The following is a 21,179-nucleotide window of genomic DNA, read 5'->3' as shown; positions in this document are numbered from 1 at the left end:
ATGTTTAAGGCAAGTCTTAGAAAAAGAAAAAAAATCATTTGATACTAGCACTGTGAAAAAAATACAAAACTAAATCAGATGTGAGTACCTATAAAATGAAAATTTTCATAAATAGCAAACTAAAAATTTCAGGTTATACTTCCATTAAATGCACAAGCAGCTATAAATTAGGTGTTCCTAGTCTTCCAAAGTGGCCAAGGTTATATTTAGTGTTTTCCCATTTCTGGGTTTGTTTCTGAATCTCTTTTCTGCCCCAAGTTTCCAATGTGCTCAAATGTCTCATTCGTGTCGCCATGAGGATTTGACTGATCTCAACTGTTAGTCATTAGTAAAATGATGACCACTGATGCAAACTCTATTCACAAATAGTAAGCACTCCTTATACTTTTCCCAATTGGTTGCAAAGAAAAATGATTTATCAGTTAACAAAATGAGAGTAACAATAAAAGAATTTACTTCACTTATAGTTGTCATATTAAATTAATGAGTATATGTTGCACAGTGCATTAGCAAGCAAGAAGTGTTACTGGGAGAAATGGAAAATGGGTAAAATATTAATTAAAACAATCTCAATACAACCACATATAGATATTATACAAGAAGTCTCCTTTATTTTAGAAGGTTCACTCAAAGTCAGTTTCTTCACAAGTACTGTCATTGAAATGCAGAAATGTGACCTGCCAGACACTTCTCTGAGTTCTTTTTTCTCAGTTTCAAATAATTCAGCCTTCTAAGTGATCACTGAAACTGGCAGAACCTACACGTAATCCACCTGGATTGCAAGCAAGAACAGAATCTCTCACAGTTTAGCATCTTCAGTTGGCAGTGTCCACTCTTGCCATGAAATTCCTCAGCTGCTGGGTGTTCAGTCTAGGTGGGCACTTCCCCAGATGTGAGACAGGGGCAGCAAACCTGCAAAGTGTCTACTCAGCTTCGTGTTGGTCCTAACCATGCACATAAATAATAAAGATGAGGAAAAATTAAATCAGCGCAAAATAAACTAGGTCAGCAAAGCCTACACAACAGTTTTGACACCATTGACTTTAGGAATCCTAAAGTGGAACATGTGGATGTACTTGATGCATGAGTGACATTAAATCACATTTGCTTATTTTTTTTCCAAATATTAAGTCTTCAAAAGCTCAGGTAAATGGCTCACAAAGTTCATTAGGAAGATTTGACCTGACTGGAATAGATACTGCTGATGGTGTGAAGAAAAAAGCTGGCAATAAGAAGCAAGGTGAAAGCCGTGAAGCGCACAGCCATATTAGCATGCTGAACTTTTCAAACAGTGACAAAATTATTCTTTCAGTGTCTGTTTCTTCACTGCAATAGCAGATAGAATTCCTGCACAGGTGTTAATGAACCATGACCTTAAATCAAGTTGCCCTTGTGTGAGGCTAAATGTACTAGGTGTTATAGTGCAGCTGAATGCAAAATGCATGTTTAAAGAAAGTATTTTGTTCAAAAATAAAAGAATTATACCTGGCTTTCCACAGGTGAAGATTGAATTTGGTTTTTTTTTTTTAAGTTTTGTCTTTAATTTTATCATCATATATTAACCCTGGGAAATACCTTTCATTTCTACCTATTACTAATTCAGGTGTACAAAACTGCAGTATGTTTTTGAAAGATATATTTGGGCCTGCCTATTCTGCCAATAACAACAACTGGGAAATTAATTCAAGCAATTAATTCAAGCTGTTCCATTAAAAAAGAAGCAACAGACTGAACAAAAGAATCTTTTCTGAAAATAATAACAATTATACAAGTACTATAATTGTCATTGACATTCCTTAGTATTCAATGGAGATCTGTAATACTAGTGGAAACCGGAAAGGGCCTATTTAAAATAAAATGTTTTAAAGTTCCATTCAACGCTCTCCAGTCCTCTAGATGAACACCTAAATGCTTGCAGAGAACAGCTAAATTTAACTGTTAAATTTAGACAGGGTCCCTAATAAGTGCTTTTCACTGGTCCTGTTTTTCAGAGGTTCTGAACCACCGACTTCCATTTGAAAGTATTTGTAGCCTTTCTTTATAAACTGTTTCCTTTGGTTTTAAGGACCATGTAGAGGTCAGGAAAATTTCCAGAGCAAATGGAAGAGTATTTAGCTTCTCCAGGTATTTTACAAATAAACGCAGTTATGGGCATTCTGAGGGCTGTATTTTGAATGGAGCCTTGTGATTGCAGAGTGCCATGGAGCATCTCTCGACTTAATTCAGTTCCCTAAGTTCTCTCAGTATTGCTGCTTCAGCTGCTAGTACTGAACACCTAGAAATAAGAGCCCTAAAATGTTGAAAGTAGAAACACTTTAATTAATCCATTGCATTTAAAAATAATAATAAAAGCAATTGTTTATATTAAATGTTCAGTAAAGTATAAAGTGTACTTTCAAAATTTATACATTTTGAGAGTTTTCAGCGTAAGTGCACTTTCAACAGTTATACATTTTGAGACTGTTCAGCTATGTTAGAAATAAATATATTATTGACTATTAAGGGTTCTGTTCATACTACATTAACTTTTGTGGGGTATGATTTTATATTAAATGAAATGGTTCACACAAAGATACATTTATAAGATGAAAAAGAAATCACTTTTTTATGACATTCTGTGAGAATACAAAGAAGTCATCTGTGAGAATAAAAAGAAGTTTCCTTAGTCTTTACTTTTTCTTGAATATTTGGTACAGGAGAACTTGACAGAAAACATTTATTACCAGATTCTTTACATATTTTGATCTAATAACCGCAAATCTGGGCTAATATTGCACAGGGATTTAAATAAGAACCCATATTTTGCAATAATTTTAACGAAAATCCAGCACTGCAAAGACATTGCAACCACTGTTAAATGTAATACAGGTAAATTCTTAAAACTGCATTTGTGTGTGTGTGTGTGTGTGTTTTTATGTGAGAGACAGAGACAGAGAGAGAGATTCAAATCACTACAAATATGATTTGAGTCTAATGTTATAGCCATGTTCATATGTCTGCATTCCCTGATAAAATAACATTGGCCATTTTGTCCTTAGAAGACTGCTATTTTCTGTGAGGCTACAGGATCTCCTGCAAACTGGATATCTTTTTCCATTTACTTGGTATCCACATCTTACTCTGATAACATCATTATTTTCTGCTAAGTCACTGAGTGCTGAGCACACAAAACCTTGTGAGGGGGTTTCTCTTCAAGAAAGGAAGTGGAAAGGCATCCTGGTCATAACACAGTATGCACACACCTAAACACTTGGCGCAGCATCCCTTGAAGGAGCTTGTTTGTACCCAAAAAGCAGTTCTGCATCAGGGCTTGATTATAATAAAAATCCCATGGCAAGCAGAGAGTCTCTTTCCTCCTCCGTCTTCTCATGATGCTATTTGTCCATAAAAGCTTGGGGGGGGAAAGAAAGCACTCAAACAATGACAATAACTAAAAACCTTCCCATGACTCAAAAGTTATATAAAAGGTAAGAAAATTTTAAAAACAGAAGAAATATTTTCTGGTATTGCTTCTCATTACAACACATTTGCAAACTACCTTTCTATCCTTAAACTGACTTTATATACTGTTAATGCCATAAGACCAATACTATTGATATTTTAGCAAAATAATAAATTATGGTAAAATATTCTGATGTTTAAAATTACATCCGTTAATGATCAGTCTTCACATTGGACTGCACTGCTTCTATTTGGATTTGCCTTCTCCAAAATCTTCCAAAACCAAAAAAGAAAAAAGCAAAGGGCTCCAGAGCAGAAAGGTTTACATCCTCAAAAGGAGACTCTAAAGGTATAAAAGAGGGTGAAGTGATCCTATTTCTAAATATTTTTTTCCTTGCATGATACATCCTTCTCTCTTCTAGCCTTCCTTTTCTATTGTTTTTTAGTCTCTCCATTTGTGGAGTTTTACTATTTGTTATGATCAGTCATAGCAGTGTCTGCAAAATAACTGCATAGCATTCCTGATTCGAAGCATATGAGCTTTAGACAAAATGCTGCTCAACTTTTTCTTGGCTGGCACAAAGCAGGAAGACTGAAAAGGGCTGTTCTCATTTGATTTGACTGACACAGGGCAGATGGGTCTCCACACCTTTTGCTTTTATTAACCATAGACTGTAAAGGAGCTCCAGGACCTCTCATATGGCCGGTGTGGTGCAGGATGGTCTGGTGTGAGGCTCATCTTACTCCTGTGCCTGGGGTTATGTCCCAATGGGAAGTCTGCCCCACTGCATGGATGCCAGCTAATGAGGTGTCTACCAAGATGTCCTCTGTTGTGGCTAGCACAGGCTTTTCCCATGAGAATTTTCTTGTGTTTTATAAATAAAGATAAAGTTTGGATGTTATTGGAACAGTGTCCCAGAACTTGGACGGTGCAAGCCTGGCCAATCAGGCCTGGGGGAAGGCTTCTGACTGACCAATCTGGGTGACTTTTGAAAACTATATATATATGATGAAATCAAAACAATAAAGGTCATTCCTTCTTGCCACTGAGAACTGGTACCTTCATTACTCTGCTAGCTGCTCAACAGCGACACTCTGTTACAAGCCTTAGCATAATGTGCCAGCAATCTGAGTCCGGTGATATTCACAAGGCAGTGCTGTGATTATTGGTTGTGGGGATGTCTAGCAGAATATGTGCTGAATGCAAAATGCTTAAAATCGTATATTATCTTCTTGACCTTTCTGGAAATTTTAAACATGCACATTAGTCTCTTCCTAAATTTGTGTTCCTAAGCCCTATAGTAGGTCTTCAGAACAAAGAAGCATGGGTTCAAATGGGGCCTAGCCAGCATATATGCACACTAAAAACAAAAGATGTGAAAAACAGCTCTGTGTATTCTAGAATACGCTCATGATTTAAAACTGCACATCAATTGTCATTTAAATGAGTTCAAACATGCCCCGTTTGTGTCTGTCATAATGGTCTGTGACAGCCATCACTGTAGTCTGTAATTCTGCCATCACTTTCATCTGCTGTAGTCATTCTACCTGTTTCTGAATTTTTGATCTGCTTTTTGAAAATTTTAAGTATTTTTTTTTCTCCTGGTGCTCTAATTAGCAGTCTTGTTTCCCAGTAAATTACTTGCTGACTGAATCGTGAAATCCTTCATTTGATAGAAGGGATGTAAACAAAGAGAATTTTGAGTAACAGTCAAAACGTCAGCATTGGCACCACAGCATAAAAACTATCTTCAAAGATGCAATGGAAAAAAGCCCATAAAATAGGAATTTCAGATATCACTAATGCTGTATCAGGATCCTGTGTCAATAAGCTATTCTGTCATTCTCTGTGGAAAGATAACATTTTCCCTTAAATGCTTATTAAATAATCTTCTGTAATCCAGGGCTATGTACTGTTAGAATTGTTAGATTGCATTGCAGGTTGGGAATGCTGCTGCAGCAGTCATGTGGCACATTCTTCTAACTTGCAGCACTTACTTCTGTGATAATTGAGTCGTAGAAGCTAAAATGGCCAATTTATAGTCTAGAATAAAGTCATGCTATTACCACACCCATTGCATTAGCACTGGAGCTGAATGGCCACACTGTGCAGTACAGCAACTTCTAATAAAAACCTTTAGCCAGCACGAATTTTTCACATTACTGTATTGTTGTTATTTTATGTGATGTTTATGAATTCAAATACATTGAAAAAAGTGTTTTCAGAGAGCTGCATGTGTTTGGGTTTTCTAGTCTTTAAACATATGTGTAGATATGTGTAGATAATCCATCTCTGGAATTTAATTTTCTTTAGAGTTTGGTGTGAATTACTTTCAACTTCTGCCTGGAATAAGTAGCTTTATGGTCTAAATTATCAAATCTAATTGTGAAATGGTTATTTTAAAGATTATGCCTGTAGTTTTGGGGGGATATATGAGATGTGCAAACAGAAAATTATGCAAAAAGAATATCTATTATGTAGGATTTTTCTGGTAAAATTTATTAATAAGTGTATTGCATAGATTAATTTCATTTAATATAAAAATTCCAGCAGCAGATTTGATGAGGGAAAACGCCTTTTAAAAAAACCACATTTATACGCTGAACTCAATCATCATTTTTCAATGTCAAAAATCACTAAGTACATTGATACTGATTGAGTTATTCACTTGTGTTTGAAGTTGAGTTAATATTTGAGTGTCTTCCTGAACCAGAGGAATAAAAAAGAACTTTCCAGTAAGGGGAATTTTTTTCAAATTAGAAAATAGAGTGGAGGGGGTTTGTTTCTTCATTTACACATAAAGGCCTAATTAGACCAGAAGGATTAGAAATAAGCTCAGGGCAGTATATGTAAATATCAAGTTATGGACTCAATGTGAAAAAATACGATTACATCAAAGTTCAGAGCACCTCTGCTTAACTATTACATTAAAAAAATATATACTTTTCTTAAATGGTTAAGATGCTTTTGGAGTTTGATATCTCTTTATGCTTTGTTTTGCACTAGCTGGAAAGAGCGTTATGAACATGGTTGTTTTCCAGTGAAGACAGAATAATTTTCAATTAAAACCTTTTATTTAATAAACAAATCAATAAATAAGAGAAAATACATACTTCTATGCAGCAGTCAAGGTCAAATATTGAAATAATCTATCTGATAGCTTACTGTGTGAGTTTGAAATGAATTGAAATTATGGAATCTGCCCACATATTCCTATTATACAGAGTACAATTAAAAGTCTAAACAAAGAGCATATAAGATTAAAAAAAATTAATTTCAATCATTATAAATTGTGTGAATACAGAAAAGAAAATGTGTTCTGTTTACCTGGCAAGGTCCTTTGAATACCTTCAGTAATAATGAATTCATTTTTTTGCCAGAAATGTGGGATGGCTCAGGTTACATGTTGTTAGCATTTGCATATTAAACATCTGAGTTCAGTTAATGCATTATGGAGCTCTGCCTCTTTGATGCATCATAACTTCGCATTTTCATTCCTTGCAGAAGGGAATCCATATACCTGGTGGGTTGGAAAAGCCAATGAGAAGCACTACTATTGGGGCGGATCAGGACCTGGCATTCAAAAATGCGCCTGCGGCATCGAACGCAACTGTACTGATCCCAAGTACTACTGCAACTGTGATGCTGATTATAAGCAATGGTGAGTACTTTACAAGAAGGCAGGGTGAGAATGACCAAATCTCTTAACTTTTACAACACTGCCGTGACTCTGAATATATATTTTTCCTGTATTTCCTTTCTTACCAAAGAACAAAGGCAAAAATATTATATTTGTGATCCTTCCCGCAAAATATCGACCCATGCATTGATTTCCATTTTATTTATGGTATCTGTGACTGTCAAATATAAGGACTATATTTATGTTTTCAAGCCCACTGAGCTATAGAAAAGAATGCTAAAATTGCAAAGGCAAGTCCTCATGCGAAAGGCCAGCATTTTGGCACCCACACAATTTTGTCTCCACCAGATTCAGTTATATTGCAATACAGAATTAATTTTATCTCTGCAACTTCATGTTTTTCCCCAGAATTTCTCCTTTTTAAGTGTTGCTGTTGCATTTGAATGTGAATGATATGTATTGAAATCACTCGCCTAGTGCCTCCAACTCTCATTATCCATCTTTCATGAGAAAAATATGTTAAGAACTAGATTCAATGCATATTATGAAATGAGGCTCTGAATTTCAGAGGAAGCTACTGGGCTTTGCATGAGTTAATTAATTAAGGCAGAAAAAAGAAATAACCTTGCATCTCTGATATTCCCCATAAACATGACCAGATTGCATAAAGCTCATCATCATTTCGTGTGAGACCCTCTCTGTGGTCTTACAACACTTTATTTGTAAACCTTAATAATTGGTGTCTCTTTTGTCAGGACAGGCAGGATTATATTTTGCATGGTATGCAATGTTCAGTGACACATGGAAACCGTACTTTGATGAACATTTTTCCCATTGATAGCAACCTATGAGTAATTGACTCAATACTGGCTCTAAAAGCATTTGGGGTTGAGAAATTCTACAGCTATTAATGAATGTAGAGCTACAGAACTGTAGTGGTATGTCAGAGACTAAAAAGGAAAAAAGAAAAAGAAAGAGTAGAGAGAATCACAGAACCACAGAAGCACAGAATAGTTGTGGATGAAAGGGACCTCAGAGTTCCTCTAGTTCAACCCATCTGTTCAAGCAGGGTCGCCTAGAAACAGTTGCTTGGGACTTTGGAGAGTTTTTCAATATATCCAAGCATGGAGACTCTGCAGCTTTCCTATGCTCATTGTCTCCGGTCCTGGAACTGGGCACCACTGGAAAGAATCTGACTCCATCCTCTTTGCACCCCTTATCAGGTATTTATAGACATTGACAAGACCCCCCTGAACCTTCTCCAGGCTGAACAGTCCCAGCTGCCTCAGCTTCTTTTCATAGGAGAGATGCCCCAGTCCCTCTGTTATCTTAATGGCTCTTCATTGGACTCTATCCAGTAATTCCATCTCTTTCTTGTACTGGGGAGCCCAAAACTGGACCCAGGACTCCAAGTGTGGCCTCACTAGTGCTGAGCAGAGGAGCTCTAGTGCTGAGCAGATGGCCTCCCTCAACCTGCTGGCAATACTTTGCCTAATGCACCCCAGGATACCCTTGTCCTGCTTGGCCTCAAGTGTACTTTGCTATCTCACGTTCAACTTGGCTTCCACCAGGATCCTCAGAGCCTTTTCTGCCAACTTCTCAGCTGGGTGGCTCCAAGCATATACTGGTGCCTGGGGTTGTTTTCCCCCTGTGCAAGGCTTTACACTCTTCGCTGTTGAACTTCATGACATATCTGAGAGCCCACTTCTTCAGTTTATGAAGATCCCCCTGGATGGCAGCAGGACACTGTTTGGTATGATCTGCAAGAATGAGATATGAAAAATACAAAAATAGAGTAATAAAGGAAATCTGCCAGGCCCTGCAAAAATGGTAGATTAGGATATGGAAAATCAAATATTGCCGCAGACATTGCCACCCTAAGCTTTGACATTGTTAGGATAGTGTGCTGTTAGCTGTGATATGTGATGAACTGTAGAACACCAAAGACATAGAGGAGTCAACTTTAAAGACAGGGTAATCACACATACTGCCAAACTTCAGAGATAGAATTATGCAGAGAGAATGAAGACTATAAAGTCAGATGACTCCAACTCAATCACAGGCACTAGAGCAGTGTGGCAGGAGGAAGGTAGGTTTGGTTCTGTGTCAAAAAGGTAACAATAAAAGGAATATATTGTAATAATAATTACAATAATGGTAGAATTAGGAGCACTTACAGTTTTCATTGCCTGAGGCACTGAATGCATATCCATGAATAATAGTCTCTGTACCATATGTTGACTGTTTTCTTTTACACCAAGGGAAATGTGTGGGGAAAATGGCACTGGCTTTTGAACCTTTCTTGAAGATTCCCTAAGAGTCACAGATAATAATTTAATAAGCACTGTTCACTCAATGATCTTTTTCTGTAATCTCTGCACCCCCTATATACACAGATTATTTGGATTCTGCTGATAAATAGATTCATATGGTTATTAGATTTAGATCTAAAATAGGCTTATTATCATAAAATCTATACAACTGTTTAATCAGAACTTCATACAAAAATATATTTATATAGCATTTTTCTAGATAAGTTTCAGAATTTTTTCAGGACAACTACTATTTATTACAGGACTTTTTTTGAAAAACAATTATACAGTGGGATATTATATATTAATCTGTGTTGTGTGTGTAAATCACAGGAAGAAATGAAAGCTTTATTATAGTCTTTAGGGGCATTTTGTTCAAGATCTATTTTTTCTGTTTGGTTTTGGCAGAATCTAGTCCTTTCCATAGTGATACCTTTTGGGTTTAGGAGTTATTTTGAGGAGTCCAAGTCAGGAATTTTATCTAGCCAGGTTCATCAATACTGGAAAAACAAGTGAGCTCCAGAGGAGCTCAATAACTTCAATCATCAGGGTGGAATTCATCCATGGCTTCCAACACATCTGTGCTCAATTCTGGTGACAGCATAACAGCTCCTGGTTTGGACCACAGAATCTGCTAGAGTTTATGTTGAGCAGATAAGTCTCAGTTCATGTACAGCAGATAAGTCTCAGTTCATATATTAAAAATGCAGCTTGCCACCATGGCTCACCAGTACAACTTGAGAAGAATTTACAGTCCCCTAAAACAGAAGTAACTGCCAAACTCTGGCTGAGAGTCCAGGTGGGACTTTTGCAGTAATTGCATATCTTGTCTGTAGCTGGGAGCACTGCATTTGGTTGTGATGCACCCACAATGATGTCCTGCTCCTGCCCAGGCAGTGTGGTAAAATTTGCTTTGAGGTTTTTTGGGACGCAGCAGGGGGGAAGATACAGTGGGGAGAAGGCAGTAGCCATAGCAATAACTATATTAGAAAAAGTAAGGAAATAAAATGGGAAAAGAAGACTATAGAAATTATGAGAATGAAAGGTGAAAAGAAAGATTCAGGAGAGAGATTTTTAAAGGAAATTGTGGAGCCATTGAAGAACAGGTCAGGCTGAAGCAGAATGATGTAGTGTAAGTAGAATATGGTCCACCATTTTTATTGTTGAAGTTAGAAATTGTTTTAGAAATGAAGAAAGGGATTAAAGTTTGATGAATAATTTCATAGCAAAGGTAGGAGAATGCTCCCCTTGAGAACTGGATTCTAGCCCTGCCTCTGGAATGACATTCCAGCATGATGCTTCCCCCATTTCATAAACCATTTCTTCATAGAACAGTCATTAGTCTGATGCTAATTTTCTGGGTACCTAGTGGAAACCCAGAAGTCCACTTTGTGAAAATACCAAACATTCACAGCTGCAACCAGAATAAAGATCACTCTCTGAATGTATCTAATGCAGTCATTCAAAGAAAAAAACAAAAAAAAAGCCTGTTGGCATCTCAGATTGAGCACTAAGTACAAGTGTTTTTAACCTCAACATATTTCAGCCTCAATATCCAAACTATGGTATGCAAATTATGCCAGATACTCCCTCATGGAGGTATTGCAAAGATAGGTGGATTTATGAAGCAATCATCTGCTATACTAATGAGCACTATAAAAAATCCTGCGGGAAAATGTGGTCTTTATAACAAGATTTGATATAACACATTAGATTTAAAATGAGATCCACATATTGAAGCATGAGAGTAAATTTGGAGAGTGGGCAATGTTATGCTAAATGAGTATTGTCTGCGTCCTGTACTGAATAGTGCTGAAGCCCTCCAGAATAAATAATAATCAGTGAGCAGTCAAGGATCGTATCATGATGGTAGGAGCAGGAGGCTAATTAAAGCTCTTTAAGCAGCCTGAAATGCTTTTTTCATCAAAATTTTGTGTTTGGTTTTTGCCTTTTTTTTTTAACTAATTATGTGAGTAATTCTGTGTAATTACAGAACCAGCTGTGTTAATTATGGATTCACGTACAATATAAATTTTCCCAGAAATTAGTGTATACCATAGGCTTGGTAAACCTTGCATCTGGGTGGTTTTTCTATTAATGGTTTTTAAAATTTCCCATTATACCTTGTCTATCTGATAGATAGTCATAGAACTATTTAGGACATGCCTAATGTGTTGATTATCATGCCTGGATGGTAGATAAGCTGAATGGTAGATATTGGCAGGGAATATGAGATATGGAATTCATATATAGTCTAAAAACGTGACTCTTAAGAGAACTCATGTTACTGCTGCAATATAAGTATTAAGTAATCGTTGTTATGATAAAGAAAGAAAAACACAGGTGGAAGAGCTTCATCCAGAGTAATCCTGCCAAAATGATCCTTAATCCCAAATTATCTATGATTTGTGTCCAAAATGAACTTAATTCCAAGTTAAATGGATCAGTTTATATAGAAAAGGTTAGTTTTGCTTGCTAATAAAGATCATTTATTTTTAAGTGTGTGTGGTTGACATTTAAAGTCATATTGCCTCAATCTTGAGAGAATAAACGTAGCTGTTTTGAGTAGCAAGAAGTTCTCTGTGTTGCTGTTAAACAAAATTATAATCAAATTAGTAATTTTAGGTAAAATGTAAGACTTTTTGGAAAAAAATCTTATTTGAATAAAAACATAATTATTAAAATTTAGGCAGTCCCTTTAAAAAAATGACTGGAATTGTAGAGATAGGCACACTGTACTAATTAAGTAGCAAATGTAAAGCTCTGCAAAGAAATTTTGATTTCTACTCTCATTTGACTGTAAAGTCAGTTAAACACTCAGATTGGCTAAAGTTTCTACACCCCAGGCTCCTTCCTTGCTTTTTATTACATAGCAGTCACAATAAGTCAGAAGACTTATAATATGATGCTGTTCAAGGATTTACTTGGAAAAGGTGACATAAGAAGCTTTTTCATTAAGCATTTCCTGATGTGAATGCACTTCAGGTTACAAAGGCGGTCATGGATTTCGCTGCTGACTACTGATGTGGTTCCTAATCTTTCCAGAACTATTTGGTGGCCCAAAAGATGATCAAAAGGGTTTAAGCAGAATTTACAGATAAAAGTTCTTTGGACAAATGTAGAAAATCAGTGGAGGCAGCCTTATTTATAATCTCACAGTTTGGATATTAAAGTTTCTTTCTCCAGAGCCTGCCAAATTGCTTTATTTTTGTGAGGTGTTTTACAGAACACTCTACAGGATGCATCCCTCTTCCCTTCACAACTCTTCTCCTACAAAGGGACTTTCAAGAGAAAGTTTCAGGTCATGGGAAAAGATGACTAAACAGAGCTCAGAATGACGAGTTGTTTGAGTAACAGGAATAAGGGTGGATGTTGAAATGCTGGCCTGAAGCTGTGGCAATGACAGGTAGGTCATTTGGAGCCAGATTTAACAGGATATTAAAGGCTCCTGGAGCTATAGGTAGACATCAAGGTTTAAGTTTAGTGTGTACTAATTACCATCAAAATCATTGATATTTCAGTTCCTGACTCCCTTAGGCACTTTTAAAAATCCATCTGTCCTTTAACCTTGTGTATTCTCAGTAACAGAGCTGCTGATGCAGAGACAGCTGGATACTTACAAGCCACTGCCTTCTCCTGTGCTTCATTAGAAGCTGCTAACAATGTTTTTGGATATTTTTTCCATTACTTCCCCATCTAAGCAGCAACTGGAATTTCCACAGAGATGTTACATGAGCAGAAGTGACTAGGCTTCACATACTCTGTGAAAAGCAAAAACCAAAACCAACCTGGGAAGTTATAATTGGCTCTATTTGGCTACATTCTGTTTAAATATAATTACTGTTTCTAGCATTAAGTAGAGAAATCTTAAAGAGGTAAAAGAGATCAAATATAAATCTACCTAAAAGAACTTGGAGGACTATAAATTTATTTTGAGTCATACACGTTATTTTGTGTGTAGTCATACGTGACTAGAAACACCCTATAGAGAGATATAGATATACATAGGAAAATTTTCCAATATAACTAGACAGATTGCATAAAAAATCAAGCATTTTTAAATGGTAACCACTTATTTAAACAGTAACTTGCAAAACAGACAATTTTGCTAAAATACAGAGGCCTGTATTTAACAAGAAAACACCCTGGTTTGTATTACATAAAACCAGAAAAGAAAAAAAATTAGAAAACTATCTAGTAAGATTTGTGATGTGCTGCTGTTTTGCTTCAATCTTTATCAGATGATGAACCACAATTTCCTAGAAATTGAGGAAACTTTGTAGAATTAGGCCACACCACTTTGAAAACTGTAATTCGATATTTTTGCAGAACCTAAAGGCCATCTTTAAAAGGACAGACCAGAAAACACAATTAGTAATTGTGTTTTATGTTGTCATTGTGTGCAGTAATTACATCTCCTAATCAAATAAAAGTTGAAATATCAAAACTTCTTTTTTATTTGTGCTTAAGGAATAAATCCTAATAAAAAAAATCCAAATAAAAAGTTTTGTGGATGAAGGCAGGGAAACTTTGCTGATAAATTGGACTACTTCAGATGGTTGTTTTTCTTGTACTCTTACAGATCCAGACAGGCTTTTGTAGCTTTTTTAGGGTTACCTTGCAGAGTTCCTTTGTACATTGACATTGGCACCTAGTGTTAATATATTTCCAGTCAATCAAAATTTAGCATTTTGACAGTATGTAGTGGCACAGAATAAAAATTTGCATGAAGAGAGACACTAAAGACAGAAAGTCCAGCATTCAAACCCTAGGAAATATTAGATTTAATACAGCTGGTAGTACTTCTTTTCCAAATGAGTGATAGATTTGAGCTGAAGCTTTCACCAAGAGACAAGCAGATAGCCAGAAGCCAGGAAGTTAATTCCTTCGAGTTACAATTTGGCCATTAAAACAACTCCAGCAAGGAAAAGGGTCAAGTGACTGGGTATTAAATAGGCTGCTGTCTGTCCTGTGTTTCTCAGCTGTTCTCATCATATGTAATTCGTGTGCAATATTAAAACGGAGTTTGCATGCTGAAAGGTGTTAAATCTTCCTTAAATGCATTCCCTCCTCTTATTTTTATAACCTGTTCTGTGGTTTTGTTTATAGAAACTATCTATACCTTGTGGTTGTCCATTATGCATTCCTCCTCTTCACTTCCACAAGATGAGGCTGAATGATTTTGTTAGTGATAACAACAGATTAAAAGTTTGAGAGATGGAAATTGTGAAGTGGAACACTTGGCCATGCTACAGATGTGCTCAGTAGCACCTTTCAAATTCTCCTTAGTACGACTGCAGGACCCTAGCCAAAAACCAGGGTTTTGTTACACAAGGCTGTCTACAAACACAAAAGAACTGTTGGGTTTTTTTCTCAGTGTTGTGCATTCACTACCATAAATGTGTACATAAGACAGATTTGAGTGATTTAAAAGTTACTTCAAAGGCAGAAGAAGGGCATAGCATCTTTTCCATGGTAAGTTTCCAGGCTATTGCTTTTATGTAGCCTTTGAAGGACAATACGTGCTCTATGGAGTTGCCCCTAATCTTCATGTTGTATTTCTAAAGAGCTGTCAGCTCCAGTCCGGGATCCATATAAACCTAGGATCACCTAGATTGCTCTTTCTCTTTTAGAGATGTTTCATGCAAGTACTGTCAACAGCCATGGTATTTAGCTCACAGGAACTGACAGATTTTTAACCTGAACTGATACAGATTGAGGGGTGCAGGAGTTTCAAGATTCAACGAATCATGAAACATTCAATTTTACTTGTCCCCTCTTTTCCCTTCTGTATTATTCACCTTCAGGACTTGATTCAGGCCTTGTTTATAGCTAGGTGATCCCACTTGGACTTTGGGTATCATCCTACTCACTGAGAGTAAGGAAAGTGTTTCCTTTAAGACTTGTGGCTCATGGCTGTGACCAGACATATGAGGAACAAAGCCTTAACTTTCTCCAGATCTGAACACACAGAAAAATGCTGACATTGATATGACATGGAATAACTCTTTGGCAACCTGCCTTTTCTTTGTTAAAATACCCCCTTCTTACTCCATGCTCTTTATTCAGTCCTGTGCACTTATTGTGTAGTTATGATGATTTTTCTTCCTGGAATCAATAAAAAGCTAAGAATAAGGAAACAGGACACTGTACTGCCTCATGCATCATGAGCAGTCTTTTACCTTGCTGTAAATGTGAAAATGGTCAAGCTCTAACAACCTCCTAAGGATGAAGATGATTTCATTTGGCTTCAGGTTCATTCATTTCTCAGTACTAGCAGTAATGAATGAACTTAAAGGGGAGAATGATGACAAGACATTATCCTTGTTTATTAATTTGCTCTGTACATCATTGTGAGACAAAAAGTGAGTGTTCATCCTGCTGCCAACCTCTTTTCTGAGTCTTGCTGTTTAGGTTTTCCTGACTTCAGTTCCAACTAGTCAGAGACAGATGGTGTCATCCAGGTCTTTTCAACTTAGAGAATCACTCAACAAAAGCACTGAAAAAAAAGTATGTCAGAATTAGGTGTTTGCATTTATAATTCTCTGGCATATTCTTGCTGTTATTAGAAGTGTCCTATCTTTCTCAGGTTATTCAAAAAAAATTTCTGAGAGGCTTTTGAATTAGCAGGTGAACAGGCAAATATGTGATTTTTAATGCAGATGATCAGAATACAATTTCCAGCACATTTGTATTCTTTTTGTTATTAAACTTTATTATTAGTGTGAGTGACAAATTGAGTTAGCAAGAACAAAAATGTCTACTACACCTTGCATAGAAAGATGCAGACTTTTTAGTCTGAATGAAAAGCTTCTAGTCTTAGCTTTAAAGCAAATGACCTTACTGTCACAGCTTGTCAGGTAAGGGCAGAGTACACTGAGCATTGTGCACTGCAGAACTTTCAGCTGCCAATTATTTTCTCCTCCTCCACCTTTTATTTATGGGCTAACTTAAAGACTATTGACTCTGCCCTCAGTGCCATGCTACGAAGATGAAATCACCCCAATGCTGGCCAGCCCAATGTATTTCACTCAGTACCCGATGCTGCTTAAGTCTTGAAGAGGGTGCTTTTCATCTTAAATTGTAGGACTCCCCTGACTTTTTTACTTCTGAATCAGTGCAGTCAGATGTAAAGACATCAGAAATATATGACATCTTGTGTTATAGGATGGATGAAGACTGCGGTTCATGCTTGGCTGTTATTGCTATTAGCAGTCATATTTTAGCTGAAACAATCACAGGGGAGTCCATCGAGATGAAGGTGTTAAGCCTCCAGTGTAAACAAAAGATATATCTGTTTTCACTCTTTGCTCTTTGGTGTACCAGGAGATAGATATATATAGATATACATAGATAGATACAGATTAGTTAGATATAGATAGAAATAGATATATAGATATAGATATAGATGATATCAATAGATATAGATATATGGGGATGAATGGAAGTAATCATGGGGAAGGTAGAGTCGGAGAACGTGGGGAGGTGAGAACTCAGAAGCCCTTAAGATACATCTTTTGTATTAGGTCCCAGACTTGATGGGAATACTGTCTTCAGAGCAATTGATCAAAATATCCTGTCAGTTCATCACTGAGGTAGTTGCAACACTTCAGCATTTGAAGGAAGAATAGTTTATTGTCTTTTTCTCATTTTGCCCAGCAGATTCTCAACATTGCAAAAGCCTTGATAAAGAAACAGAAAATAAAAATAGGCAAGACTCATCTGTAGTACTGTGTTTGTCTGGGAATGATTGTTATATACGTAATGCATTATTTTACTGTAAAGACGAAGGTGATTTGCCCTGTCTGTAAAAAACACTCAGAGCAATCAAGTTACCTTTCATAAAGACTGAAATCTGAGGAAAAAATAAATGGTTCTAAAACTTAGAGAAAAGGGAGACTGCATTTACTTTTTATTTTTCCTGTAACCAGGCTTCTAAAAGAAGCTTAAATTCTATAAATTGTTTTCATATCATGGACTAGGTGTGGTTTTATCTTAGTTACCATTCATGTTTCCCCTCTGGTTTGTCCCAAGCATTCCAAATTACTACTTGTCTGTAATTAATTATGACTAGACATTTTATCCCAGCTGCAACTCTCTTTTCCTCCCCTAATCTTCCCCCATCCCACCCTTCTCCAGCTATTTTTATTTCCCCTGCTTCCTGTTCCCATGTAGAATACCATACTTACGAAAATTAATACATGTAGAAAATACAGTCCCTGGAGATCCTGGAAAGTTTCTAAGAGCTGTCTAAGTATGCAATGGAGGCTTAATAAATCACATCTAGGGTAGTATGTTGAATTTTTATCTCAAGTTATTTTCAATTTCAAGTCTTTAAATTGAAATTAAAATGCTACCTGGATTCTTTACAGAAGTGTGTCTATATAAGCAAGCTTCCTGATGGAATTCAGATGGCCTTTTTTTTCATATTTTGCAGAAAAAGAAGTGGTTTACTGCTGAAAAATAAGTGGTTTACATTAGAAGAAATTATTCTATCCAAACCAGTATCTAAGAACAGTTAATTATGTGTATTCCTTTATCACAAATACTATCTTTTGTTCAGCTTTTGGTCAACTGAAAGTTTACAGGATTGTGTTAAACATAGATTGGGGAAACAAAATCTTTCTTGAGTTATGACTTGGAACTGTTGCTTAAGGTATACATTTGCCTTTATAGAAGTACCATAGGTGATTATATATATTCATTTATGTAAATTATTACAGAGAAAGCAAAGCAAATGAATTTTTTTTTAAAATCAAATTTTCAAGCAAGCAGGCAAATATAAAGTTAATAAAATAAAATCTGCTGGCAGTGTTAGAAAATGCGATGAAAAAATATGGTAAATAAAAAAACCTATATCTATGATGCAAAAGGTTTTTTCTTGCCAGTGTAAAAGCACAAATGGATTTGTAACTATTATTACTATGAAGCAGAAATATTTGAAATGCTATCATGAAACATGTAATCTCATGTCTAAAACCAGTTATTTCCTGGGTATGACATAAAGTGTCATAATAACTTTTAATGGTCAAGAGTTCATCTGTTGAATTAAAACATTTTGGAAAAAAGAATGCATCCAAGTACCTTAGGTCAAATCTAAGATACTTATTCCTGAGAGAAAATTGTACTAGAAATGTTTAAAAGATTTCATAAGGCTCAGGAATCAAAACCAAACTCCTGATTTGCACAGCACGCTTAAAAATAATGCTCTTAAAAGTGACCTTATGTTCTGCTGCCATTTCATTCAATAAAAAAGCTCAAAGCCCACAAAAAGAAATTTTTAATCCCCGACATTAAAAACAGAGAAACTGCATGTTCATTTAAGGACCTTGAAAAGGCAACAACATAGATAACAACTATGATTTGCTGATGTAAATCCCTTGAATCAAGAGAGCAGATAGAAGATGAAAAATATGAACAGAAAGCTCAGAAATATTGATTATTACTTTACTTTATTAGTATCACTTTATTAAATGTTAAATAATATGTGATGACTGTGAAGCAGAACAAATCCAAATGATAAACAGGAAAAAATGTCATCTTCTGTTCTGAAAGCTGGAAAAAAGCAAAATGATGTTTGGAACGAAGATAAATATTGACCTGCTTAATACTAAGGTAAAGAACAGATAATCATTGAGGAAAGCAAGCATGGCAGAAAAAGCTTATTAAATACTTTTCCTAAAGACGGATAATTTTGGAGACTCTTTGAGGGTGCTTAGATCTTGCACTACACTCATCTATACATAAATACACTCATCAGATCATAGAGTAATTGAATCTGAAAGTGGCCTGATGAGGTCTTGTAGTCTGACCTGCTGCTCAGGGATGGTGGAATCAAACTGGCTGAGGACTGTGTCCATTTGAGCCCAGAACACCTCCAAGGATGGACATCCCAGAATCCCTCTGGAGAACCTGTGCCAGTGTTTGACCACTGTCTTGATGTAATGTGGTGACGTAAGGATGGTAGGCACCCTTTCAAGGACTGGTACATTCAATTTAAACCAGCTGAATAAAACAGGTATTTTTAACAACATTTTGTGAAATCAGCTGTCTTTCCAGTTGCCATGGAAGAGTACTCTAGTTATAGAGAGGATGAAAAAGTCTGAAATAAAGTCATTGAAAGCTACGGCATGCTACTAGTGCATGCTTCAGATTTTTTTTTCCTATTTCATTTATAGGAAATGGGTAAGGAATACACTTTGACTCTAGTACATCCAATATGCTGTTCAAGTTGAATAGTGAAGTGCCCAGTTCCACAGCTTGCAGGGGTTAGGCTTTATAATACTGGGATTTTCCTGTTATTTTCTACTAGTATTTTTTATTTGCATTTTTATGTGCATTTCCTGAAATTCGTGGATTTCATTTAGTTCATTTAGTTCATTTGCAAAATGATGCAACCATCTTATGATTGCCTGTAAAGTTCTTGTAAAATTACAGGCCTATGATTTTCAGTATTTTGAAAGAAATACTGAGAGGAGTTAAGAGAATACTGTGATACAAAGTATGTTTATTTGTTGACATATTTTTGCCTATCAGGGGATGGAACAAAACAACAGAAAACACACAAAACAAAACAAAACAAAGGAAACCACACACACAAACCAAAAAAAAAAAAAAAACACCAACAAACAAAAATCTCTTCAGTAAACAGGAAAAATAATAGTATCTGGAAACACTTTCTCCTCTTTCTGGCAGCTGATTTTGTTTCCTAGACAAATTCAACACTTTTGTGGTGGATTATGAATGGGTTCACTTTCCACGTGTAAGCAGTCTGAACAGGCTGCAGTTCTTTGTAAAATTCAGGGTCTGATTCTTCTTTGACTCAGTGTCAGTTTTGCTCTTGCCATCTGCAAAACATGATGAAATATATATTATAAGGAAGCAATATGTAGGCAAAACATTATTTTCTTTTTGCTTTCATTATCACAGTAGTAGTTCAACTTCAGTTGCTAAGTAAGTAGTGTGTTTTTTGAATGCATGTGGTAATCTTGTATTTTACTACAATATTTATGCAGATTCTGTCTTCTGAGAGATTTTTATATGGAGCAATTATTTATAGGTGACAAACATAACAAAGTGCGACTGAAATAGTTCAGGTTTTTAGGGGGAAATGGACATACTGATGATTATATCTCTAGTTATAACTTTTGTTTAGTTGTGAAATGATGAAAATTGTGTATTTGGGTTTTTAGCCTACCAACTCAACCTGCCTTTACTTAATTTTCTTAACTTATTCAACTTTCTTAAGAGCCTTCTAGTGATTTACTTTGAAAAATTATAGCACCTACCTCCTCATGATTCTTACCTAATTTCAGTTTCTGCTTCTGATCTATTAATGCTTGCAAATAACTTCTGACCTTGTATAAATGCATATAAATTCAGGATAAATTATACTGATACAGCTGAAGAATGTATTGGCAAACCTCCAGGTTCTGTTGCTTTATTATCAGTGATTCCTTTATAATCTTAAACCAGATTATTATTGTTTATAAACATGAGGTTTTATTGAAGAAAATTGTCTTTGAAAACCATTAACTCACGTCTTTCTGGAAGGATACAAAGTGGGTCAGCCTAGATGATCTCTGGAGGCTCCTTCCAATCTCAACCATTCTGTGATTTAGTGATTTGTTAGATAATGTGAACATAATTTCCTTGCTGACCCCATTCTGATTTGTGCCCTTAAGGGCAGTGGAATACCTTATTCAGAAGGAATAGGGGTGTTCTTGTTACATGCACATGGAACCACTTCCTGCCTTTTGCCAAAGGAAGAAAAAAGGTAAGTTCA

At 36.0% G+C, this 21,179-nt stretch overlaps 1 protein-coding gene across 1 annotated transcript in view; it reads left to right on the top strand.

The window, feature by feature from the left end:
* CNTNAP2 (contactin associated protein 2) overlaps positions 1-21,179 on the top strand; it is a 716,903-nt gene that overhangs the window by 519,248 nt on the left and 176,476 nt on the right. The window contains exon 14 of the mRNA XM_085049831.1: positions 6,947-7,103. Within this exon, the coding sequence (XP_084905957.1) occupies positions 6,947-7,103 (157 nt within the window). The remainder of the gene's footprint in view (positions 1-6,946; positions 7,104-21,179) is intronic.

This window comes from Lichenostomus cassidix, chromosome 2 (assembly GCF_008360975.1).
Source record: "Lichenostomus cassidix isolate B80296 chromosome 2, HeHo_3.0, whole genome shotgun sequence".
Lineage (NCBI taxonomy): Eukaryota > Metazoa > Chordata > Aves > Passeriformes > Meliphagidae > Lichenostomus > Lichenostomus cassidix.
This window is presented reverse-complemented; position numbering and strand designations above follow the sequence as displayed.